The 26,513-nt window shown below is 40.7% G+C and overlaps 1 protein-coding gene across 1 annotated transcript; it reads right to left on the bottom strand.

The window, feature by feature from the left end:
- Positions 1-1,731: 1,731 nt before the first annotated feature.
- Positions 1,732-26,403, bottom strand: PALB2 (partner and localizer of BRCA2). The gene is given in 14 exon segments (XM_005910900.3): positions 1,732-2,208; positions 5,344-5,492; positions 7,487-7,574; positions 11,681-11,797; positions 12,914-13,075; positions 13,334-13,419; positions 14,477-14,638; positions 16,555-16,626; positions 16,980-17,794; positions 19,988-21,195; positions 21,197-21,476; positions 23,773-23,875; positions 24,011-24,070; positions 26,216-26,403. Coding segments are annotated over 14 exon segments (3,585 nt in total). The 5' UTR covers positions 26,291-26,403; the 3' UTR covers positions 1,732-2,000.
- Positions 26,404-26,513: the final 110 nt, after the last annotated feature.

Here is a 26,513-nt window from a genome sequence, read left to right as displayed (position 1 = left end):
GACCTGCATACAAATTTCTCAAGAGGCAGATCAGGTGGTCTGGTATTCCCATCTCTTTCAGAATTTTCCACAGTTTATTGTGATCCACACAGTCAAAGGCTTTGGCATAGTCAATAAAGCAGAAATAGATGTTTTTCTGGAACTCTCTTGCTTTTTCCATGATCCAGCGGATGTTGGCAATTTGATCTCTGGTTCCTCTGCCTTTTCTAAAACCAGCTTGAACATCTGGAAGTTCATGGTTCACGTATTGCTGAAGCCTGGCTTGGAGAATTTTAAGCATCACTTTACTAGCATGTGAGATGAGTGCAATTGTGTGGTAGTTTGAGCATTCTTTGGCATTGCCTTTCTTTGGGATTGGAATGAAAACTGACCTTTTCCAGTCCTGTGGCCACTGCTGAGTTTTCCAAATTTGCTGGCATATTGAGAACAGATTATGGCTTTAAAAATTGTCATCTCTAGGGCTTCCCTGCTGGTCTAGTGGTTAAGAATCCAATGCAAGGGACATTGGTTCGATCCTTGGTCCGGGAAAATCCTACATGCCCTGGAGCAACTAAGCCCCAGTGCCACAGTTACTGAGCTTAGCAGCTGCAACTAGTGAAGCCCGCACACCCTAGATCCTGTGTTCCACCACAAGACAAGTCACCACGATGAGAAGCCCACGCTCTGAAATGAAGAGTAGCCCCGGCTCATTGCAACTACAGAAAGCCTGCAGAGCAACAAAGACCCATCACAGCCAGTAAATAATCTTGAAAAAAAAATTGCTGTCTCTCAAACCACTTAGGGAACGGTGAAGATGATGTCCTCAGTAGTTGTGCTGTTGACTAAGTGACTCTTGTGAAAATGCAGGTACTGGTATCCCGGATGCATGTGAGAATGCAAATGAACAACTGCATTTCTAAATTAGCATTTGAAATAGGCTTTGTGTTACTTTTAGTAGGTATGTGAAAATATTACAAATTTCATAAAAGTATATTGCAGGACTTCCCTGATAGCTCAGTTGGTAAAGAATCCACCTGCAATGCAAGAGATCCAGGTTCGCTTCCTGCGTTGGGAAGATACACCTAGAGAAGGGATAGGCTACCCACTCCAGTATTCTTGGGCTTCCTTTGTGACTCAGCTGGTAAAGAATCTGCCTGCAATGTGGGAGACCTGGGTTCAATCCCTGGGTTGGGAAGATCCCCTGGAGAAGGGAAAGGCTACCCACGCTAGTATTCTGGCCTGGAGAATTCCATGGACTGTATATAGTCCATAGGGTTACAGAGAGTTGGACACAACTGAGTGACTTTCACTTTGTTCCCTGGCAGTCCAGTCATTAAGAATCCATGTGCCAATGCAGGGGAAACGGCTCTGATCCCTGATCTGAGAAGATTTCACCTGCTGTGGGGCAACCAAGCCCATGCAGCACAACTAGTGAAGGCTGAGAGCCCTAGAGCTTGTGCTCTACAATAAGAGAAGCCACACGGACGAAAAGCCCAAGTGCCATAACCAGAGAGTAGCCCTTGCTTGCCACAACTAAAGAAAACCCGTGTGTAGCAACGAAGACTTAGTGCAGTGAACAAAAGTATATTGCCTATTAGTACACTGAGTTAACTGAGATTTACTGTGCAAGTGTCACTGACTAAATATTCTAGCTGTAAAATAATTAGTTCTTGTTTCTGAAAATCATCTTTACAGGAGAGGAAAAAATATGCCAAACAGGATGTATCAAAATAAATATTTATTAACATTTCAAGCTTTATGTACATATGCCTTTAAAAGGAAATGTGCAAATGTGAGGAATCACAAAAATCCACTTATATACCCTCTCTCCCAACACAAGTACAAATGAGCATTCAAGATCAGTAGTGCCTCACCATCAGAACACAGTCTGTCAGAATGAACAGAGGTAAATACGTGTTTTAAAACTCTTTCAAATAGTCTCCTTTAAAGCAGCAACTCCAAAGAGTACTAAGAGGCCAAAAATACCCAGAACACTGTGTTTTCCAAGTTACCCTAACTTTTTAGAAGCGGTATACAAATATATTTCCATCTTTTTGTCCAGCCAACAAATGAGAATCTGTACGTGACCATTTAACAAAAGACCAATTCTGGCCAGAGACAGGAGGAAGGAGAGCAGTGCAGTGACCCAAGAGTAAGTCCCACACGGCAATGGTTCCAGAAGTCAATACTGCTGCTGCAAAATGGTCTTTCACGTCGCCTTCCAGGAACCTAGCAGCAAGCAGAGAAGAGACAATTCAAATCACATATCAAAAACAAAAAAACATTAAAACAAAAATAGGCCAAAACCACGGTCTCTAAAGCAACAAGAACAAAGACACGTGGGAACACGTGTGCGTCTGTGTGAAACCCTAGGACTGCTGGCCACGATCGCTAGCGGCCCTGCCTGTCTCTCTGATGCACCTCTGTATCTCCCCACAGCAGCTCACAGTGGCCTGCTTCCCACTCGTCAAACCAGCCGAGCCTGGCCTCACCTTGGTGTCTCTGCTTTTGCTTGTCCCTCTCCCTGACAGGTCTAACACCAGGGCACAGCCTGGCTGGGTTCTGGTCATTGTTCAGGCCTGTCGCCCACATAGAAAAGTCACACCTATTCAGCAACCTGAGCGTGCACACACATATACACTCTGCTCCCTGTCTATCGCAGCAACTTCTTTTTACCATCACAGCAATGTGAGATTGGTTGCTTCCATATCTGTGAGAATATGAATGTGAGATTCTCGTTTCCATATTTGGGGGCTGTCTGTCCCACAGAAAATGTAAACATCATGAAACAAATCTGGCTGTCTTTTTTAAGACGGAGCTCTGCAGTCAGCTACCAGGCTTTGAAAGAGTACCAAATTCTAACCACTAAACCACCAGGGATGGTACTGGGATTTGAATTCTAACAAAGAGATGTGGGACCCCAGCAAGTTATTTAACTTCATCAGTAAAATAGAGATACACGATATGAGTATCTACTTCATAGGACTGCTTTGAACTTTAATAAAACAGTTGATATAAAAAGCTTAGTGCAGTACTTAAGAAATGCTTTGTTGTTCAGTCGCTCAGTTGTGTCTGACTCTTTGCAACCCCATGGACTGCAGCACACCAGGCTTCCCTGTCGTTCACCATCTCCAGGTTCTTGCTCAAACTCACGTTCATTGAGTCAATGATGCCATCCAACCATCTTGTCCTCTGTTGTCCCCTTCTCCTCCTGCCTTCAGTCTTTCCCAGCATCAGGGTCTTTTCTAAAAAGTTGGCTCTTTGCATCAGGTGGCCAAAGTATTGGAGCTTCAACTTCAGCATCAGTTCTTCCAATGAATATTCAGGAGTGATTTCCTATAGGATTGACTGGTTTGATCTTGCAGTCCGAGGGACTCTCAAGAGTCTTCTGCAGCACCACAGTTTGAAAGCATCAATTCTTTGGCGCTCAGCCTTCTTTATGGTCCAACTCTCACATCCATACATGACTACTGGAAAAACCATAGCTCTCACATCATACGTGACTACTGGAAAAACCATAGCTTTGACTAGATGGACCTCTGTCGGCAAAGTAATGTCTCTGCTTTTTAATATGCTGTCTAGGTTTATCATAGCTTTTCTTCCAAGGAGTAAGCGCCTTTTAATTTCATGGTGCAGTCATCGTCCACAGTGATTTAAGAAACCCTTAATACAAATTAATTATTCCTCACTGCCACATCACCAGTGCCTTGTAGAGGGCCTGGTACACAGTCAGCCCTACGTGAATATTGTGAGTGAAATGAATGATATATTTTATCCCTGGCTCACACCCAACTGTTTTTTTTTTTTTTTTTTTTGCACCCAACTTTGTGTAGCTGTCTCTTAGCTCATCTTTTGAAAATCCATAACGTTTTCCTTGACAGTCTCTCCCCAACCCTCTACTGCCAATTAAAGTGCCCTTCCATCCCAAACAGTGCAAGCCTTCTGGCATTATGCACAACAAACAGCAAAGAAATTTGTTTCTTTTTTCTTTTCTTTTTTGAGCAGAGAAGAATTTACTATAAGGGCCAAGCAAACAAGGAGAACAGGTGACTTGTGCTCAAACACCTGAGCTCATTATTTTCTAACTTCCATGAGATTAGAAACAGTAGTGTTTCCTACAGGACTGGCACCAAATAGGCTTTCAAGATTTGCTAAACAAACAGGTTTGAAAAGGAAATGCTTGACCATGCACCTGCAATTTCTGGGCCAATGACGATGCTTCTCTCTTTATATTCAAGAAAACAAGTTTTATGTAAGCACATATTACAGATGAGAGTTCTGAGGTTCTTATTGCGCCAAGAACACTTGCAGAAATGCCACAGCTGGCTACATACACAAGGAGAGGGACTTTCAGAACACGCATCACCTAGCAAGCTTTGCACAAGACTGAAAGAAAGAGAAATACACATATAACCATCAAGGTTGCTCACCCCTGTGAGTTACGAAAGCCAAACTTTGTGATCCTGATTTACTAGGTCTATTTTCATAAGTAGTATTCAGAAATGATACCTTCGATGTTGCTTGCTTCACCTAAGAATATTAGCACTACTTCAGAGCTTTATATAGCTCAGAAAACTGTTGGGATGCCCGTAACTGTGGCATCGGTAAATAGATCTTCTCATCAGTCAACAGATAAAATATTTATCAAAAGATAAATATCAACTGCCTACATGATGGAGGTACAGTCAATATTTCAAAGTATATATATCTTCTTTTTTTAAATTATTTATTGATTTCATTTTTGGCTGTGCTGGGTCTTTCTGTTGCTACACGCAGGCTTTCTGCAGTTGCGGCAGCAGAGACTACTCTTAGTTGTGGTGCTTGAGTTTCTTACTGTGGGGCTTCTCTTGTTGCAGAGCACAGGCTCTAGGAAATGGGCTCAGTAGTTGCAGCACAGGCTTCACTGCTCCATGGCATGTGGAACTGTCCCAGATTGAACTTGGGTCTTCTGTATGGGCAGGTGGATTCCTATCCACTGTACCACCAGGGAAGTCTAACAGATCTTCTTAAGTGCATTTAGAACTTCCTTAATTTAACTTTTATGGAAAGAACATATACGGTAAGTTTCTTGTAAAGAATACTAATTACTCTGAAGTGTTTTGGTGTGGGGAAAAATAAGGCTTGACTATACATAAAATACCTATCTGGTGCCATACTGGTGGGCAATCATAGGATGGCGGGAATTTGAACTTTGACTCAGATCTGGTAAACTTCACACTTCAACCTACTTCTTAGTATTCTTTACCATGATCTGAAGTATTCCATGTTTCCATTCACGTCAGTCACAGAAAAATATTTGGTTTCTATGTACGCACAGATGTTTCTCACAATGTCACACTCATTAGACGGCAATCACACACTTGCCTTCCAGCTTGCCCGTGAGGAAGGCAGTAGAGCATCACACCCATACTCAGGGTTGTCTTCGGGTTAATCACAATCAGCTGAAACACAGGGCTTCCCGATAACTCGTTCTCTTCGGCGCAAGGGTGACTCAGAACAACAAACAGGAGCCCCTGATGTAGGAGAAAAATTAACGACCAAATAAATCATCAAGAGTATGTGGCGGGGGGGAAGAAAGCATTGGCAGAGACAAAACTATAGAATCACAGGAATGGCCAACAGACTCTTAAGTCTCGAGGCTTTAATCCCTGGATCACTCTTTTTCAGGCAGAACCTCTGAGGGGACCACTGAGCTGGACTTTGGGCTTCTCCAGCACAGGGCTCCCCATGACTTTACGGCCAGTCTTTGTAGGTGTGAATCTAGCTGACTTACCAGCTTCCTCAACTTTAGAGCCTACTAACATCCATGGCATCCACCTGGGGAAATGCTGGTGTTAAGAAAAGAGGGCATAGAAACACTTGGAGGGAGTCTTCAAACCAGAAATGCTCACCTGTAAGTTGGTTTTTGAAAATTTGGAGCACATTTTCCCATAAAAACAATCAGTGGTGAGAGGATTTTCAGGACAGTTTTCAATAGCCTATTTACTTATAGACTAAAAATGACCCAAAAAAGGCACCGTCACCTATGGTTATTTCTGTGGGAAGATGTGTTACAGACCTCCCACGACTTTAAAATTACATGTTCTAATAATAACATCTTTGTGTATGAAAATATATATGTCACACATATGTATAAACACACATGTACATTGTTGAAAGTAATTATTTCAGGGGTAAAATGGGAAAGTAATTATTTCGGGGGGTAAAATGGGAAAAATTAATTACTGGGCCTTAAAAAAACAACTGAAAGTCAAAAAACGTTAAATGCTATGCACTTAACTAGGGGTTGGCAAACTCTGGCCTACAGGTCAAATCCAGCTCAGTGCTTACCTTCATATGGTTCATGAGCTAAGAATGGTTTCTGCATTTTGAAATAGTTAGAAAAAAGAGGAAGAACATTTTGTGTCACATGAAAATTATATATGTAACTCAAGTTTCAGAAAGCTTTATTGTCCAAAATGTTTTATTGGCACAGTCACATGATTTGTTTATGTTACCTCTGGCTGACCTGGGGCTGTAGTGGTACAGGAGTTGTGACAGAGACCACATGGCTTGCAAAACTGAAAATATTTACTAACTGGCCCTTCACAGAAAAAGTTTGCTGATTCCTATACTGATCTATTAACTATTATTTCTGGAGGTTGGCTTCATGGTGACATTTTACTTCCTATATCATACATTTCTACATTAAATGTTTTAGTATCAAACAGGTATCAACGTAATAACAAAAATGTAAAATTATTTAAATGCTTAGTAGGGGTATTTAATCATTCCAGAGATGAACTTAACCCTCTTATTTTAGAATAAAGAAAGTCAGCCCCAAGATGATGGGATAGGTTATCTAAGATCACACAACTGTTGAGTTCATTTCCACAGAAGTTGCTAGGCTAGAGGGAGATGCACCCTGTGTGTTAAGAGCCTGTGCGTGCTGATGAGCGCAGGGCTGCCACTGCGCTGGGCAAGTCAGTCTCCACTCAGCGCTGAGCCGGCTGCTTCTGCCTCTGCTTGTGGCTCAGCAGTCCCTGTTACTCAGGCAGTTACCTCTGACTCCTGGACAAGTACCTTCAGCCTGTTCAGATGTTAAAACTGGACTGACACAGCCCCTAAGAAGCTGTGTTTGTTTCTATACAGGAATGCTAAAGCCTGAGAGAAAAACATGTCGAGGACCCTTTAATCACTCTCCCTAAGGGGATTCATTCACATCATAAATCATTTATGGCAATGTGGTTGGGAGCCAAATCTGAAAATCAGCATATTGTTTCTAGGTACAGTCTAGAAATCAAGGTTTGCCCTCAAGTCATACAGTCAGAAATTTTACCCATATTGTATGATCACTTGTATGCACTCATAAATTTCAAGAAAGAGCAAGAAGTGCTATCCAATTTTGAAAAAACAGGCACCAGAGAGGGCCTAGTAATTATGACTTACAAAGTTATTGCTCTCATTCAGTGCGACCAAAGTAACACACAGACTAGACACAAAATGGTCCCAGCAGATCAAGACTTACCATTTCAGAGTAAGCTTTGTGACAGACTGAAGCTTGGTAGGAAGCATCGATGTGCATCTTTTTCAGGAGCTGACCAGTTTTTAAGTTCCTTGGACACCAAAAATAAATAAGCTCATACCATTCTCCCAACAAACTGGTTTTCATGTAATATTCTCTTATGTATCACAGCATCCTTCAGGAGGTGACCAAGGGAAAAACTAAGGGACATAGGACCTTAGTTCTGATTAGCCACTGATTTGGCTAAAAACAGAACTACAGTTTAACTTTGCCAATAGTGTAATTTGATAGTTCAGCTTTAGACTGAACCTGCTATGCCATTAGGGATAAATCTTTTCAAATTCAGGGGAAAAGTTTTCCAGGATCTCACTTCACTTGTATTGAAAGTAGGCACAGGGCATAGCTCTATCATTATGATTTTATCACGTTTCTTGTTATACGACTAAATTTTCCATGTAAGTCAACGGTCAGGAAACCAAATGTGGTTAGGAGAGAAACCACACCTAGAAGAGACTTGTAATTATATCTCTATAATATGATAATATTAGAGCTAGACTAAGATAACAGAGAGAGAAGGGAAGACAGAGATGGAATAAAAAATGGAAAAAGGAAGACTGAAGAGGGTGAATATAAAGAAAAAAATGTTTGTTGGAACCACTCCTTAGTTCTATGAGGATGTGTGACACTGACTGACTGTTCTACCATGTGACTCCACTTATGAGAAACCCTGGGTTTTTTGGTTGTACCACATGGCATGTGGGATCTTAGTTCCTCAGTCAGAGATAGAACCCACACCCCCTGCAATGGAAGCCCAGAGTCTTAACCATTGGACCACCAGGGAAGCGCTGAGGCGTTGCAACAGAACTTAAAGCAACTGTGGGGCTGCATATACCCCTTAAACTTAGAACTTAAACTGATATTTAGAACCTCTAAGAATGGTCCCTTCCTGCCGGGAGCCGGGGAGAGGCATTCCACTCGTGACAAAGGTCATGAGGAAGGAGGCTCGGCATATGCAAAGGCGGGATCGAGCCTCAGGAGTCCCCCCAGATATTCTCGAGCATCTACCCCCAAAAAACCAGAGTCTGCCTACTTTATTGCTTTGTGCTCTCACCTCTGACTTTACTGGGGGCTGTACCCTACCACCATCTCGCTCTCTCTGACAAAGAGTTAACTTACAGCTCCAATTAATAAAAGTTCCTGGGCAATTAGGAGTGTTTAAATCCAAACCCCTCAGATAGCTCTCTAACTCGCCTGACAAGTTTACCCGGACTCCTACAGCTATGCATACGATTATTTACAGTCTCCCAGACTCGAGAGGCACGGGAAGCTTAAGATATTCAAATAGCTTAGAGCCTCTCAGAGAGTTAGAAACTGTCAGAATAAAACTAGTAAAAGATTTCATTGATGAGCCAATGCTTGTTGCCAAGTTTTCACATCCCCTGTATTGTATCCTTGAATGTGTATTAATTAATATAGTTGGTATGTAGAAAAAAAGGTAGTGGCTTTGGTGTTAGTAACTTTAGACCCTTAAGGTAATAAATTCTTTCCTTTGTTGTAAACCCATTACACATCCGCCCTATAGGAATGCAATTTTATCTTCGGAAGATGGCGCCAAACCTTAAAATAATTACTCTTAGGGAAAATAAGTCTTTGTTGATAAGTCCTTGTCAAGAGTCATAAAATGTTAATAGGCCTTCTGGCCAGAAGATGATGTAAATCACCTAAACCATTTGTATATGATAAATTTACAGGAAAGAAACCCTGGTTTTTGATAAGAATCAAAAACTGCTGACTTTGCATCCCCTATTATCCTCTATGTGTAACTTAGGGTATATAAGCCCCTGTTGAAAATAAAGCTATGGGCCTTGCTCACCAATGCTTGGTCTCCCCATGTCATTTTACTCCTTAACTTCCAGCTGAGTCTCCATCTGGAGCGCGGATATCCTCTGCGACCATTTATTTGCCTGGGCTTCTAAGACCCACTCGAGAAGGTGTCTAAGGTGGGGCACCTTCGGCTATTCGAGAGGGCACCTGCGGCCTCCGTGGTCAGAGCTAACCTGGTGTCACGGGTTATATTGATTTTCCGCGTAAACCAAGCTACTCAGCTTCTTTTCTCCTCTGAATTTTCCTACTGAGCTATCCTCATTCTATTACTCTTATATCTCTAATTAACATTTGAATAGGTCGCCTAAGTCGTCTCTCCTTCAAATACCCTGGATCAGCCGGGGCTGGTCCCCGGCACCTTCCCAGCCTCGAATTCCACTGTGATCCCTTATTTACAAAATGCCAAAAGGCTGTTATTAGAAAAAGAGGGAAACTGAAGGATAGAATGAAAAAAGGGAAAGAGTAGGAACAGCTGGAAAAGAATTTTTGTAATGAAACATTAGGGAAATGGAAGGTGGAGAAAGCAAACATGGACCCCATTGAAGGTTTTATTTGGTGGGGGGGAGGGATGGGAGAATGAGTATGTGTAAAGTGATAGTATAAAATATAATCTGGAGGTTGAGTATTGAGACTAATCACTAGATTATATTAATAGTTTAGGAGCCAAACAATGAAGGGCCAGACTATAGAAACAGCAGACAGAACAGAAAAGACAACGTTAGCAAAGAACGTTGTCTGAAATAAGACCTGCGTGCAGAAACCCCGGGGCAAGTGCCAAAGATGGAAACCTGGTAGGTTAGGTCAGGGTCAAACTCCAGAGGCTCCCTGGTCGGGGGGGACAAAGTTTCTCTCGGGCCACACTTGCCTAGTTTATTCCTAGAGGGTTAGGGCTGAACAATGCAGAACGGGCACGTAGGAATGACACTCATAACTTTCTCTCACCAAGACCCATTCTGGCCTCAAGGGAGTAATTACTGGAGGGTCTTCTGAGAAAAAAGATCAATCTCTTCTCCTACCACAAACTAACCTTGCAAGTGAAAAGGCCTGGTGTGGCCCTCCCCTGTGGTCAGGGAAGAGGTGGCTAGGGACTTCCACTGTCATTTCCCTATCACAAATTTGTTCCTGTGAATCACCTAATCAAACAAGTTTTACACATCCAGTAATTCTGGATTGTATTCTAGACACAATGACACATCATATAAACTCTGCATGCTGCTCCTCCGAAGAATACTGATTTTGTTTTTAACTCTATAGTCAACAGTTAAATTGGCTAAACTCAAATTCTAAATGCTGAAAACCCAGTTCAGTTCTCTTTGCTTTACCTTTTCTTTGCTTCTGCATTAAAAACAGTATTAAAAATCAAGCCTTTTCTACCAAAGCAGTTTCTAAGCAGCCCTTCTGCATATTATTGAATAATCCATGTATGCAGTTTAAAGGTCAGCCAGATATTTAACTAGAGTTCAGGGCTCCTTCCGGAGAAGGCAATGGCACCCTACTACAGTACTCTTGCCTGGAAAATCCCACGGACGGAGGAGCCTGGTGGGCTGTAGTCCCTGGGGTTGCAAAGAGTCGGACACGACTGAGCGACTTCACTTTCACTTTTCACTTTCATGCACTGGAGCAGGAAATGGCAACCCACTCCAGTGTTCTTGCCTGGAGAATCCCAGGGACAGGGGAGCCTGGTGGGCTGCCGTCTATGGGGTCGCACAGAATCGGACACGACTGAAGTTACCTAGCAGCAGCAGCAGCAGCAGGGCTCCTTTTCTGGCTGTCTATCTTTTGAGATTTTTCTTTCTTGCTTTCTAGCTGCTGCGATCACCTTGATTTCTATCCTTTGGTCCTTCAAGGCAGTAGGATAGAAGTTTTTCTGTAACCAAGTGTGCAGACTGGGGCCTCACCTTCGAACAGGAAATTTGCCCAGTGACATTTCCTTCCTCTATGTATTGAATTTCTTCCAGTATATATTTTTTTCTCCCTCTTTAGTGCTTTCAGGTATTTGTTCTCTATCTTTTGCACAGAATTCATAAGTATTTGAAGCAGAAGAGTTAATCTCAGAAAGCTACTCAGCCATTAACCAGAAAGAGTACATTTTTGACAGCAATAAAATTTCACTTATTTTAAAGTAGTCTGCTTGGACTATTTGAATTAATATGATGTTCTCATTAAGATAAGTATATAGCATCTGTTAGTAAACAAATGATAACACAATCATATTTACAGAGTTTCTTATTTAATCTTAATAATCCTCTGAAATTAAGAGATATATCCTTATATTACAGATGAGAAAAATAGCGCTCTCAAGGGGAAGCTTACCAAATAACAATGTTGTTCATTATAGTGGTACCAAGCAGAGCTTCCTGCATCCCTTGAACTTCAGCAAAAGTTAGTATGGTCTCTTCAGGGGGCATCAAAAGCTGTTTTTCTTTGCTTCTATATTAAAAACAGTATTAAAAATCAAGGCTTTTCTACCAAAGCAGTTTCTAAGCAGCCCTTCTGCATATTATTGAACAATACATAATAGACACTAACCTAATGACAGAAAAAAAAGTTCACCCAGAAAACATGTGTATTCTAAACATTCTACAATGAACATATACTTTCACATTATCTATCTGGATATATTGTAAGCACCTCATATTCATCATCTCCAAAATTAAACTTACCAGCTCTATCTTTAAACCTGTTTCTTTTAGCACTGCTATCTCAACTAACTGTTCCACCACCTACCCAGTGAGCAACCCAGAAACTTGGACTTTATTCTTATCTCTTTCCTGTCTATTTACTCAATCACCAGGTCCTAATGACTTTACTATCTCATCTCTCTCAAATCCACTGCTTCTCCCCACCTCCACTAACATTTTCCTAATTTAAGCAAACAATTATTTATTTCTTGCCTGTTTTATTGCAACGCAGTTCATGCAGTCACAAAGAGTTGGACATGACTTAGCGAACGAACAATTTACTGTAACAGGTCATGGATAAATAAAGACAAATGAGGTTCATACCCTCTGTTATCAGGAAAGACAAATAAATCCAAAAGTGTAATGAGTATATGAAAGACATAGAAGATGCTATGAGTTCTGTTTTTAACATGTTGAATTTGAGGTATCCATGAGATATCTAATAAACAGGCATGTAGGTCCAAAGGTTGGAAAGAGCTCAGTTAGAAATATGTTTGCAAGCAGCCAGGATTCAGATGGTATCTGAAGCAATGGAAACCAAGTATGTGGAACCAGGTAAGTGTATAGCATCTTGAGGTATCTGTAACACTTAAAGGACATACAGAGAGGTCAAGGGAGACTGAAGGAAGAACAGACTACACTTTCTGAGCCCCTCTGCTCCCTGCCCTCTTCCCTGCCACATCTGGCTCCACCTCCCTACACTGCTTCTGTATAACAGCCCAGGACAGAGGCAGAATCTGCTGAACTACACATACAGCAGAGAAAACAAGATGCTACTGATTCAACTTTCTCTGAAGCCCTGTGATGAAATCATTTTTGATCTAATAGTAAAACCAACCAATGCTTTTCTTCAACCAATGCTTACCCTCCATCTTCGGCAAATGTCATCATTTCGACTTGCTGATCACAAAGGGTCCTACTGCTACTGACGAGCCTCCTCTTTGCCAGGCCAAGCACAGCTTTTATATTTCCAGAACTCAGGAGCACTTGCTTTTCACTTTTACCGTCGGGAGAACAAAGTAGTGCCCTAAACCACGTATAAGGGAAAATGCAGAGCAGACAGGAGCAAGCCTTTAATATGGAAGACTAGGCTCAAACTTTCAAAGGAAATTTCAGTCAGGGATGTCACTCTATTGATAGCTTTTTTCAAAATGAATCTCTCTTTGGACCTAAATTTAGAGTCTTTCAAGACCCAAGCCTAGGTTATAATTTGCACACAAAACTCAAAACAAGCTGACAAAGATCCAGGTAAAGAAAAAAAAAACACGCCTTGAGAATTACGTACCTGATTTCTCTGATTTCCAAATTTCCCAAAGCCACACACACAAGATTGCAAACATCAGGCACTGCAACTATCTGTAATACCGGAAACTAAATAAAACAAAGCAGCCCAAAATTATATTTGGTTATTTCATTTTTAATCAATCTAAATTTTCCAAAATTTGTCACATTTCTTTCTACTGTTACCGCATCTAGTTTCAAACACTTGAAACATTCAGCAAACATCCTCTTTTTACAAGATGTAAACTCAAATAAGCTACATGCATGATAATGTTTACCGTGGCATTAATTTAACATAATAAATGCTTCTAGCAATGGGAGAATAATTAAATTCTGGTATGTGAACGAATGGAACAATATGCAACCATTTAAGACAAGTTTATGCACTGAACAAATATTTATGAGCAGCACTCTGCCAAACACACTGCTACTGGCTGTGGGTATACTGGAGAACAAGAACGAAATTTGCTAAGACAGTCGATCTTAAGCGTTCTCACCAAGGGAAAAAAAGGAAACCGTGAGGTGAAATGCTGATTAACCTGATTATGGAAACGCTTTCACAGTGTGTATGTACATCGAATCATCACACTATGCACTTTAAATATATTACATTTGTCAATTACACCTCAATAAAGCTGGAAAAATAAAATTAAACAAGTAAGTAGGAAGAATATGTAGAAACAAGCAAACATATTTATATGGTAAGAAAAGACAGGCTTAAAAATTTTAAGCATATTCAGACTGCAACCATGTAAAATATATACCAAGGTAGACAAGGACAGAAGAAACTACAGCTAGAAAAAAAGCAGAAATAACATTTTGGTGAGAGGTATCAGCAAGTTTAGAAGTCAGAATAGACATGAAATTTCAAGCTTCTCCAGCAGGTACAGTGTAAAAATCCACCTCTGGATAAACATATGATAAAGCATGATATTAACTTTAGAATCTACATGCTGGGCATATGGGTGCTCCCTATATCACTTTCCCATATATTTGGAAATTTTCATAATTAAATACTGGGGGAAAAAAACATCATTTTTCTGCTCTGTCTTGCATAGTCACAGATCCCATATTTTTTGTAAGCTGCCCATCTGTATTACCATGCAACTGATTAAAAAGCTCTTTCAGCTATAAGATTCTGATTTACCTCTGTGAAGTGCCAGGAATAAATTTTTTCCCACTGCCAAGCATCCAGAGGTTTCCAAAGAGAAACGACGTATTCACAAGCAGTTACGATACACGGCTCTTTGAAACCAGCTATTTCCCACCACGTGGCACTCATATCCACAGAACAAGAACCTGAAGGATTCTGACACAGAATGGCAACAACAACGGCGTTAAAGGGATTCTTGGGCGCAGAATAAACATGAACAGTGACGGATTACAAGGATTAGATGAAATACCAACTGAATGTAATTAAACTTTCATGCAGGTCAAAGAGATTTGTGGGTCTTATGTAACTACAAAAACTGCCCATACACACTCACAATGATAGTTTTTAAAACGTGTAGCTCCAGACTGGAACAGATTCAGATTTAACCTTCAAAACAGACCATAAGAACTAATTGAAACATTAGTTCCTTAAGAACAGTTGGAAATGTAACATTCTAATGAAATACCCATAGGTTGAAGAGGGAATAAAACTGAAACAACATACTATTTCTAAATGAAGATGCAGAATGTGCTGGCCAAAGCAGTGCTTAAAAAACTCCTATAATTATAAAGGTGTTAATATTAAAAATTAATACCGATTAAAGCAAGCAGCTCAAGAAGTTAGTAAAAGAATAATGAAATAAGCACAATGAAAAACAGAAGGACTTACTAACAATAAAAACAGGAAAAAAAAAAAGAAAGAGGAAACCAAAAACTCAATTAAGAATCAACACAACAAAAAACTAGGTTTTGGGGAAGACTTACAGAATGGACAAACCTCCTAAGTCTGATGTAGGAAAAAAAATGCTTTCAGAGGGCTTCCCTGGTGGTCCACTGGTTAAGAATACATCTTGCAATGCAAGGGACACCAGTTTGATCCCTGGTCCAGGGTGATCCCACATGCTGCAGGTCAAGTAAGCCCATGCACCCTAGAGCCCAGGCTCCACAATAAAAGAAGTCACTATAATGAGAGCCCACGCCCAGCAACTAGAGAGCAGCCCCCTGCTCAGTGCAACCATAGAAAAGCCTGTGCGTAGCAACAAAGACCCAGCACAGTCAAAAATAAAGCAATTAAAAAAAAAAAAAACACTTTTAGAAATGGAGAGTGAGGAGAGGCTTAACTGTACATACCCAGACCAAAAACTATAATAACAAGTAACTTTTTACCTACAAATTTGAAAATATCAATGAAATGGCTGATTCCTTTCAGAAACTGTTATTAAAATTGATTTAAGAATAGTTTAAAAACAACATAAGTGTATCTTTTACAGAAAAGGAATCTGGGACCCAGAGGCCAAACAGCTTGTGCCAGGTCACATAGCCAGTGATCCGGAGAAACAGTTTATGTGGATTTAAATCTCTTTTTTTTCTACACCAGTTGTTCTCAATTAGGGGTGGCGATTTCGCAACCCTCCCTAGGGAGGGACAGTTAGCAATATTTAGAGACACTGCTGTCATTACTGCTGGAGTGGCGGGGCGGTTATGACTGGTAGAGACCATGGCTGTTGCTGAATACCATACAATGCACAGGCCAGTCCCTAAGAATAAAGAATAATTCAGCCCCAAATGTTAACAGTAGTAAGACTGAAGACCCCCGCTGTGTACCATCCTATTTCAAGTATAAAAAGTTAACCAGGACATGGGTCCAATTCACTTCACAGGATTTACCAGAATATTTATATTTCTCAGAACCATATACATCACACAGCCTATGGAAATTAACCATTCACTATGTTATAATCGAGAACTGTTACCCATTTTCTTATAAAGTAAGTGATTCTTCTAGAAGTACTATATTATTTGGGTAGGAGAGTCATGAACGACCCCTCTCTGTCAAAATGCCTGATTTAAACTTAGATACAAAGTCGAGCTCCCAGCTTAAGCTTTTCTTGGCAATAGCTTGACATAAAAACTTCTTTAGAAGATCTCAGAATATATATAACAGGTAAATATTGTGAAAAAGAATTTAAATGTTTTTCTGAATCTATTTTATCAAGGATCAAATTCTTCTGAATTTTCCAACCAGTTCATTGCATTTTTCACATGTAAGACACAAGAAATAAGTCTTCTGACCTTTAAGTTTGAAACCACGTGTAGGGTGCCTGGGTGTAAGCTACCCCAAGCAGGAACCTCTGCTATTTCAGTCTGTGGAAACAAAAGTCACATCATTAATGTATATATTATACATGGTATCTGTCTGTAGCACTCATTCTTCAAACTATTTCCTTTTATTTATTTTCTATATTCTTTGTTTTATTTTCTATAACAGCAGCAAAGCTCCAAATGCAACTGCTTCATGAATAACAAAGAGAACAGCATCCCTTAAAAATACACATATTTTAATTAATCCTAACTTCCCCAGAATGAACTTAATATTTACAGTGAAGTCATATCAAAGAAACATGGTAAAACATTTTAAAACACTGAGGAACTGAGTCCATGTTCACTAAGACACTTCATTTCTTCAGAGAAAATTTCATGAAGGATGCAGTCTGTACCTGCTCAGCAGAATGTGTCTGTGATTCCTGGAGCTGACTTGCTTCATAGGTGAAAGACTCGGTGGGCAGAGTTGTTGCTTGGGGACCAGAGTCAGGGTCACAGGAAGGCTGTCCTGCTCTTCCTGCCACATGCTGGCTGCTATCTAATTTCGAGGGTCTGCTCCAGCTGTTGCCTTGTTTACGATTGCCAGCCAGGCTGACTGTGGCTTTTAAGTGAGAAAGACGGGGTGGAGAGCAGGTTTGTCCAACCACCTCTGCAGACACCTTTTCTCTGTGAGCTTGGGAGCCAAAAGCTGGAGTAGCGCCTAATATGGGGAAAGCAGGTGAGCACAGCTCTGCTGTCAGTCTGTCATTATCATCAGAGGCAACAGAATTCAAAGGAGTAAAAAGTAAAATGGATGAAGAAAGGTCCTTTCCCCGAGGCTGGCTTCTTTGGCTTGGCATTTTAGGATGTGCCTTTCCTGGTAGGGTAATTAGTTCCTCTTCCATGCCCTCCTTTTCTATATTGCTTTGTTTAGGGCTTGGTTCCTCCACAACAATGTAACTTTCCCCTTTAAGATGCCCCTCTCCATGTACTTTTGATCCAAAAGTCTCCATCAGCTTTTTTGAGCAGGACTTCAGTTTTTCAAGCTTAAGAGACCCAAAGTCTTCATCAGGTAACTGAAAGTCTGTGATTTTGAGAAAAGACGACAGATGCTTTAAACTTAGCATTCTGTTCTTACGAAATGGAGCGCTGAAAGCATCATCATCCGAAGAGAAATAAGCGTAATTACTGTAACAAAGGAAGTCCTCTTTTTGACAGTGACCTTCCTTTCCTAAAACAGAAAGCAACAACAAAAACAGATACTCACCAATTCCCAAGAAAGAGTGAGTTTCTAAACTCCAACATCATGCAGTGTTTTCCCACCCAGGACTCTCAAACTTCTGTGGACAGTTCAACAATCAGACATAGGTTAGTGCATACTGAGCAGCTCTCCCTCTGCAGGACCAAACCCAGTGTGGTGCTGACAGCGCTGGCTGGGACCAGTCTGGTGCCAGCTCCGCCACTGGTTCGCTATGTTATCCTGGGCAAGTCAAATTCACCTCATTTCCCCTTGTCCCTTCTGAGGGAGCTGGGTTAAGAATCTCTGAAGTCCTTTCTGATCCACAATTATCATTTCAACAGGCTATCAGAGTACAGTCTACAAAATGCTGGCTCTTCTCATTGAAGAAAACATAGTTCCCTTTTCAAACAAAGATTAATTTATTAGACTTCAAGCAACAGGAGCTCTGTATCATTCAAAATGTAGCTGCATCCAATACTTTATAAATGGATAAGAGAGCTGTGCTACATGTACACAATGGAATATTACTCAGCCATGAATATGAATGAAGTGCTGATATACATGCTACCATGTAGATGAATCTCGAAAACCAGCTAAGTAGGCGAAAGCAGCCAGACACGAAAGGGCACATACTGTATACTTCCATTAATATAAAATACCCAAAATAAGTAAATCCACAAAGACAGAACACAGATTAGTATTTGCCAAGGACTGTCAAGAGAGAAAATGGGGAGAAACTGCTTAACGGGTATGGGGTTTCCCTTTGGGATGATGAAAATGTTTTGGAACTACACAGGGGTCGTGGTGATAAAACACTGTGAACGTAACTAAATGCCACTGAATTGTTCACTTAACTTAAAACAGTTAACTATGTTAATATGAAGGTTACCTCAAGAAAAAAAAATGTTCTATGTACCTGTAGGTTACTGAAATCACAGTAGATTATTTCAAAGTATACAAAACAACACTTCAAGCTTATTACTAGATTGTCCTGCTTTCCAATTCCTTTCTTGTTGGCATAAAAGATGATGATTAAAAGAGTCGTGATTATTATTTTTTAAAATATTTTAAATTTATATATTTGGCTGCACTGGGTCTTAGTTGCAGCATGTGAACTCTTTTAAGTTTACATGTGGGATCTAGTTCCCTGACCAGGAAATACGGAGTCTTAGCTAATGGACCACCAGTGGAGTCCCCATGATTATTATTTTTATTTAAATTAATAAATTGTGGCTCGTAAGTCAAAGCCTGTCCAATGGTACAGAGCTGCTGGCTGCCTGTTTCTGTAAATAACGTTTTATTGAGACACAGGCACATTTACACATTGTATATGGTTATTTCCACATTACACTTGAATAGCTATGACTGAGCACAGACTGTATTTTCTATTTGGCCCTTTATAGAAAGTTTGCTGAGCTCTCACACAGAACTGGAGTGAATTATCTAAATTCTGTGCTCAGTTTATCAGATACATCTCCCGAGTAAATGAATAAAGAAGTTTAAATTATAACTTGTCACTTCATAGCCTCCAAAATCTTGTGTCCCATGAACCTCAGAGACACTATTAGACTGTTTACCTCCCAAAGTGGCTCAGACCTGTTGCATTTTATTACACAATTATTCCTAAGGGAATCTGTCAATGAATTCTTACTCTGACATTGATTTTATTTCAAATATACTTCCCTGTACTAGTTACTTCTCCCCATGGATAAGACTGTATTATAGTTGAATAAACACTAATTTCAGGTAAACATCCAACACATTTTCCCTCTCAGTGTCAACTTTTTCAACCATATTTGTGAACTCTGACACCATGCAGCCAGATTTGAACCTTGACCCTGTGGCTTTAAAGACACTTTGATCACCTGGCCTTCGATTCCCCATCTGTAAAGTGAGGATAAAAATATATTCTGGGCACTTCTCTAGTGGTCTAGTGGCTAAGACTGCACTCCCAATGCAGGGTGCCTGGTTTTGACCCCTGGTCAAGGAACTAGATCCCACGTGCTGCAACTGAAAGATTCCATGTGCTGCCAAATATATAAGAGTAATAAAAAATAGATTCTGCCTCATGTACAGTTGGTGTGATGATTCAGTAAGTATCTATATAACATTTAGAAAGTGACGAGCATATAGTGTTAGCTACCACCATCATCAGCCACCACCGCCAACCACATCTCGATTTACCTTTAATTCTCTTCTTACTGTGAACAATTGCCTTTTCATTCTGATCTTTGTGCAAGGCAATTTCTTCCTTGGACTTCTTAACACCTGATGTGCCAGTAGTTGGCAAAAGTAGTTCATGGTGATCTAACAGAGAAGTGCACGCTGACTTTCTTCTTCCTCTGCATTTTTTACCTGATGGCTTGGTAACCGTCTTCCTAGAAAAGTCATCTTCTGTGGAGTCAGTGGAAAAGCTGACTTCAGTTAATGAGAGCAGTTTCTGGGGACTTCTTGAACTTGGTTGTTCTGCGTGTTTGTCAGACACCTTAATTTCACTTTGCTTAGTTTTTTCGTTGCAAACATTGAATTTTTTAGCAGATTTCATACTCTTATTTTTAAAGCCTTTTTTTCTGACACCTAAATGACTCTGAATTACAGCCTCCAGTGCTACTTTCCTCTGGCAACCTGACATGCGCCGTGTTGTCCTAACGTAATATTCTGCAGGAAAGAGAAGGCCTTCAAGCACTGTGCAAGAATGTATTTGATCTTCTGTAGAAACAGGAGAAATTACTTCCAGGCTAAGATTCTTAGACTGACTTAGAACTTCCTTTTCCAGAAGACTTTCATTTCTACCACCGAGAGCATCATTGGGAGATTTAAGAGACATCTCTGTGTGATTTTGTTCTTTTAAGTTTTGGTTTTCATTTTCCACTAAGTTATCCCAAGTGAGTTCATTTATAAAACATGAATTATCTGCCTCTAAGTTAGGACTTCTAGCTGCCTGGCCACTTGTACTTCCAGCTTTGTTTACCTCTGGGTTGTCTGTAGAGACAGTAATTTTTTTCTTCTGTACCTCTAAGTTTACAGGTGAAGCAGAGCTAATGTTTCTTAAGCTGTGAGTAGTAAGTTCACAGTTACTTTTAGGACACTTGTGTTCGAGGCGCTGACTGTTACTGCTATTTGAAGGTGTAGGCAGAGGAAGAGTAGTCGCCCTGGGGAAATCATTTCCTCTACGGAGGGCATCAACATCTCTCCGTGGTTTGGGGCTTGGTAGAATTAATACACTCCCTACATTAGTTTCTGTAACTGGTGCTGGAGAATTTGGAATGGCACATTTAGGACTTGAAAGGGGGTAAGTTCTTAGTTCAGTTACAGGTGTTCTAGGATTTTCTCTATTCATTTTTTCCTGTTCCTTTAGTCTTTTTCCAGAGAGTATGAGCGAATCAATGTCAGAGAGATTCTCTCTCCTGTGAAATATATGTTCTCTCCTCTTTCTTTCTTCTCCCCAGCAGCTTATTCTGCCTTTTCTTAGCATCAGGGCCATTGACCCTGAAAGGAAAATGATTCTGATTATCATCTGATCCTTGTATGCGTGATCCTTCCACTGAGACACGTCCAGAGCTAAACAACTCAGGCTTAATGTCAAGTGAGCTGGGTGTCTTTTCTCCAGTTTCTTCATCGACATGGGTGTTGATTTGCAACGTGTCACGAGGAGATACTGTATTTTTAGGTTCTGAAGAAGAAAAATTATATAGTTAATATTTTTAAAATGAAACAAAAACTATCCCATATTTATTTTTAATATTACATACAAATATTACCAAACATTTATTTAACATAGAGTCGATGGTATATCATTTAGGCAGATCAAAGTAAGTTTTTAATAATCTTACAAACTATAGTAATATTAAGTAAATGTAACAAAAATGGAATTGTGCTGGAAAAATGATTTTCAAACTAAACAATTATCTATTCTTGGGACTTCTCTGGTGGTCCAGTAGCTAAGAGTCTGTGCTCCCAATGTTAGGGGGCCCAGGTTTCATCCCTGGTCAGCAAACTAGATCCCACGGCTGCAACTAAAGATCCCACATGCTGCAACCAAGACCCGGTGCAGCCACATAAATTATAAATATCAAAAAAAGATTATTCTTTATTGCAATCATCTTTTCTTAGTTTTTCCTTCTTTAAAACTTTACTGAACTACAACTGACAGATAAAAATTGCACAGTTAAAGTGATGCTTTGATATATGTATACACTGTGAAATGCTGGCACAATCAAGCTAACTAACATATCCATCATTTCACATAGCTATGATTTTTTTGTGTGTGATGAGAAGACTTAAGGTCAGCTCTCTCAGCAAATTTCAAGTATATAATATAGTACTATTAACTGCTGTCACCACGCCGTACATTAGCTCTCTAGGACTTATTCATTCTGCATAATTGTAACTCTTAACCCTTTGACCAACATATCCCCATTTCTCCCATATCTCACCTGATTTTTTACTTCATGTCCCTTTTTGGGCTCAATTTTCATACCACTTTTCTATTTCATTAGTTTTTGATTTTATGATTATAAATTAGCTGACTTTTAACATGAAAAATGACCATTGTTTTTTATTAAAGTATTTCCAGCCAGACTTTCATCTTTGTGCACATATAAACACTTAACTAAAAAAAAAAACCATCTTTCCATATTTAAGCAATAAATATAATTTCTAAAAGTTAAAATAGAGAAAAAGAGCAACTAAATAAGCAATCCAAATAAAGTATAGTTTCTCACTCATAGAATGAGAGAAAATATTTACAAACCATGTATCTGATAAGGGTCCAATAGCTAGACTATATGAAGAACACTTACAACTCATCAATAAAAAGACAAATAACCTAATAAAAATAGATATTTCTCCAAAGAAGATATACAAGCACACGAAAATATGTTCAATATCATTAGTCACTAGGAAATGCAAATCAAAACCACAATTAGATACCACTTCATATCTATCAGAACGGTTATAATTTTAAAAATAGAAAATCACAAGTATTAACAAGGATGTGTAGAGATTGAAACTCTTGTGTGTTGTGGTAGGAAAGAAAAATGGTACAGTCACTGTAGAAAACAGTTTAGTAGTTCCTCAAAATTAAACACAGAGTTATCATACAACCCAGAAATTTCATTCCTAGGTACATATAGAGAGAACTGAAAATACATGTCCACACAAACAACTTGTACATGAATCTTCACAGCAGCATAAAAGCCAAAATTTATAACAGCCAAAAAGTAGAAGCAACCCAAGTGTCCATTAACTGATGAGCAGAGATACAAACTGTATCATATTATATTATGGCTCATAGTTTCATTGAGTTACACAAGCCCCTTCACCACGACAAGGCTGTGATCCATGAAGGGGAATGAAATATTATTCAACTGCAAAAAGGAAGGAAGTACTGATGCACGCTTAGATGAACATATAGATGGATGAATAAAGGTTGAAAACATTATGCCAAGTGAAAGAAGAGAGTCACAAAAGACCACATATTGTATGGTCCCATCTATATGAAAGGTGCAGAGCAGGAAAATCCAGAGAGACAAAAAACAGATTAGTAGTTGTCCAGGGGTTAAGGGTAGGATGGGTACAGGGTTTCTTTTTCAGGTGGTAAAAGTGTTCTGAAATTAAGACAGTGATGATGGTTATACAATCTTGATGACAATTATACAAAGGAGCAATGAACCGTAGACTTTAAAGAGTCTACTGTTACTCCGTATCTTCTGATGGTGACAAAAAGAACCACAGCTAGGAGATTTCCCTGGTGGTCCAGTGGTTAAGAATCTGCTTCTAAGGCAGAGGATGGGCGTTTGCTCCCTGGTTGGGGAACTAAGATTCCCCCACGACAGGGGACAACTAAGCCCGTGTGCCACAACTAAGACTCGATGAAGCCAAATAAATAAATGTATTTAAAAAGAGAAGCACAGGCAAAGTTACACGGGAGACGAGTACCGAGGTGCGGCAGGGCGGGCTAGCTTTACCTGTGTGGGCCAGCTGTGCTGCGACTCCCTGCCGGAGCGCGGGCTCTCGCTCTTCCACTGCTCTCCTAAGAGGGCTTTTAAGCTTCTCGGCTCTTTGGGCACGCTAGGGAAAACAAACGCAACTCAGAAAACAACGTGATGAAGGAGAAATACATTTTTGTTAACAACTTAAATAAAGAGCTGTCTTTCTATACTTTGTGGCATTAACACCAAGTTGAGAGAATGTGATGTTACTTACTTGAAGGCGGGCCAATGTCTTGGTGTATTCCCTTTTCAGGAATGCTAATTTTTCTTTCAACTGGAAGAGGAAAAACACCAAACAAAACTGAGCAGGTGGGAAAGAAGGCATTAGAGAGAAGGGATGCAGGGCCTATTGGATACCAGCGTGCAGTGGTCAGCAGGTCCCTCAGCTGGAGGTGGGGAGGAAGCGGCACTGCCTTACTCTACTTTCAGTTCTCACAAAACATCAAGTTCTCTAATGCATCGCTGCCTAACTTGTTCCTATCACCTGGAGCAACTCTCCCCAACTTACTTTGCTAATTCCTACTGATTCCTGAAGCCTCGGTTTAGATTTATTTTCTTGAGGGAAACTTCTAGGGAAGTTTCTAAACTTCTAAGTCCTTCTCCAAATCCAAGTTAGGACTCCACCTCTCCTCTGTGCTTGCTTTATCACAGTACTTACTATACATACTGTCTGTTCACTTCTCTGTTTCCTCCTACCTCACTGTGAGATCCTTGAGGGTAGCAGGGGCTATCATCCTCAGACAGTCATTCAACTTATGAGTCAGTTATTGATCCAGGTATCTCCAGCACCAAGAACAATAACTGATGCCCACTATGTTGGTAATAGTTCCAGGTGCTACATCTACAGAGGGGTCAAGGACACTGCTTGTAGGCAGCTTACATACAGTGAGGGATACAGATAGTAAGAAAACAAACAGATAAGATGATTTCATGTGGTAATCAATACCTAGACAAACAGAGTGATGGGAGGGTGTCTGGGATGCAGGAGAATGGAATACTTTAGAGACAGTGGCCAGGGAAGCATTTCTGAGGAATACCATATGAGCTCCAACCTGATGGAGGAAAGAGCTAGCTTTGGAAAGATCAGAGGGAAGGCAATTTGTCCAAGATCACACAATTTAAAACCAGCACGACTCAAACCATGCAGTCTGGCTCTAGGGTCTGTGCTTGTAACCTCTTCTCACAGCTTCGTACTTATCACCACCCTTATCACCATCTGAGAATTACCTTGTTGATTTGTAAATGAACTTTTCCACCACCACTGCAAGGCAGGCTGGGATGAGAGGACGGATGAGTTATGGTGAATGAAGAGTTTTAGCACCATGCTTGGAAGAGCCAGTGCAAGATACATTCACGTTAATAACATCTGTCAGTTCCCTGGTGGCTCAGTGGCTAAGACTTTGCCATCCCGATGCAGCAGGCTGGGTTCCATCCCCGGTCAGGTACCTAGATCCCACATGCCTCAAGGAAGATATAAGATCCCATGTGCCACAACTAAGAGGGGGGCAGCCAAATAAATAAATATTTTTTAAAAACCACAACGTCTGCTGGCACAAGCACAAGTTGGCATGTATAAGGACAGTCAGAGAAGCACTGTCGTAGAAAGAAAACCTGCAAACAAAAGGCTCTCAGCAGAGAAACATGTAAAGAAAAGATGCCACTTCCATTTGTAGGATACTACACAGAATTTAAAAAATAATTTTAAAAAAGGTAAGTAAACATGACGCGGGGTCCATCCCTCGGTTGGGAAGATCTCCTGGAGGAGAGCAAGGCAACCTACTCCAGTATTATTGCCAGAAAACTTCTATGAACAGAGGAGACTGGAGGGCTACAGTCCAGGGGGTTGCAAAGAGTCGGACACGACAGAAGCAGGAGCAAACAAGGACTCATGTGGATTTTAAACACGGAGAACCAAAACGGAAGTTGCAGAACCATCTAGATCATACCATTTATGAACATTCACCTTCCTCCAAAATACATAACTACTCTTTGGTGATTAAGAGAATACAAACACGCCCCTCCACACCTCCACCACCCGCCCAACATGCACACACAGGCACTCAAAAATATCTGAAGTCCAGATGGTTGAGAGATTTACTTAACGGGGCGGGGTGGGAGAAGCCAAAACTGAGAGTGTGCAGGGTGGGGTGGGGAAGATGTCAAAGGGGACCTTAGCTTTATCTACAGTTTTACATTTTGTACATTCGCATTTCTGCTGTAAAGAAAATTTGTTCTTTAAACGCCACTAAGGGAGCACGGCTCTCTCCCACACTTTAACTTCCTGTGCCCCCTCAATCCAGAGAAAAGCGTAGGTTAGAGGTCACTGCCGCCCTTGGACGGTCAAAGGAAGCAAAGACAAGCCTAAAATCCTGGGATAGGGGGTCAAAATCTGAGTCAACCTTTCCCGCATCCCCGGCACCTTTTCCTTCTCTTCACAGCTGAGGGTTTTCCCAGGAGGCTCTTCCATCTGACCGGCGGCCAACAAAAAGAGCATTCGTCGCTGGCCCCAGGCCTGCGGACAAAAACAGCCCGGCTGGCCCTGGGCCCCAAGGCACCCCGGGGAAGGTTTGAGGAGCCCGGGAGCACTGCAACACAGGGTCGGATAGCCCACGCCGCACGGGCGCGCCAACAAACCTGGCCAATCACAGCCGCCGCTCGGCCTGCGCACGCGCAATCGGAGACGGCAGAGCAGTGGAGTGAGGCCGCCTAGCGGAGAA

Source organism: Bos mutus, chromosome 25, assembly GCF_027580195.1.
Source record: "Bos mutus isolate GX-2022 chromosome 25, NWIPB_WYAK_1.1, whole genome shotgun sequence".
In the NCBI taxonomy this organism is placed as follows: Eukaryota; Metazoa; Chordata; class Mammalia; order Artiodactyla; family Bovidae; genus Bos; species Bos mutus.
Note: the sequence above shows the minus strand (reverse complement) of the source record. Positions and strands in the feature narration are given on the sequence as shown.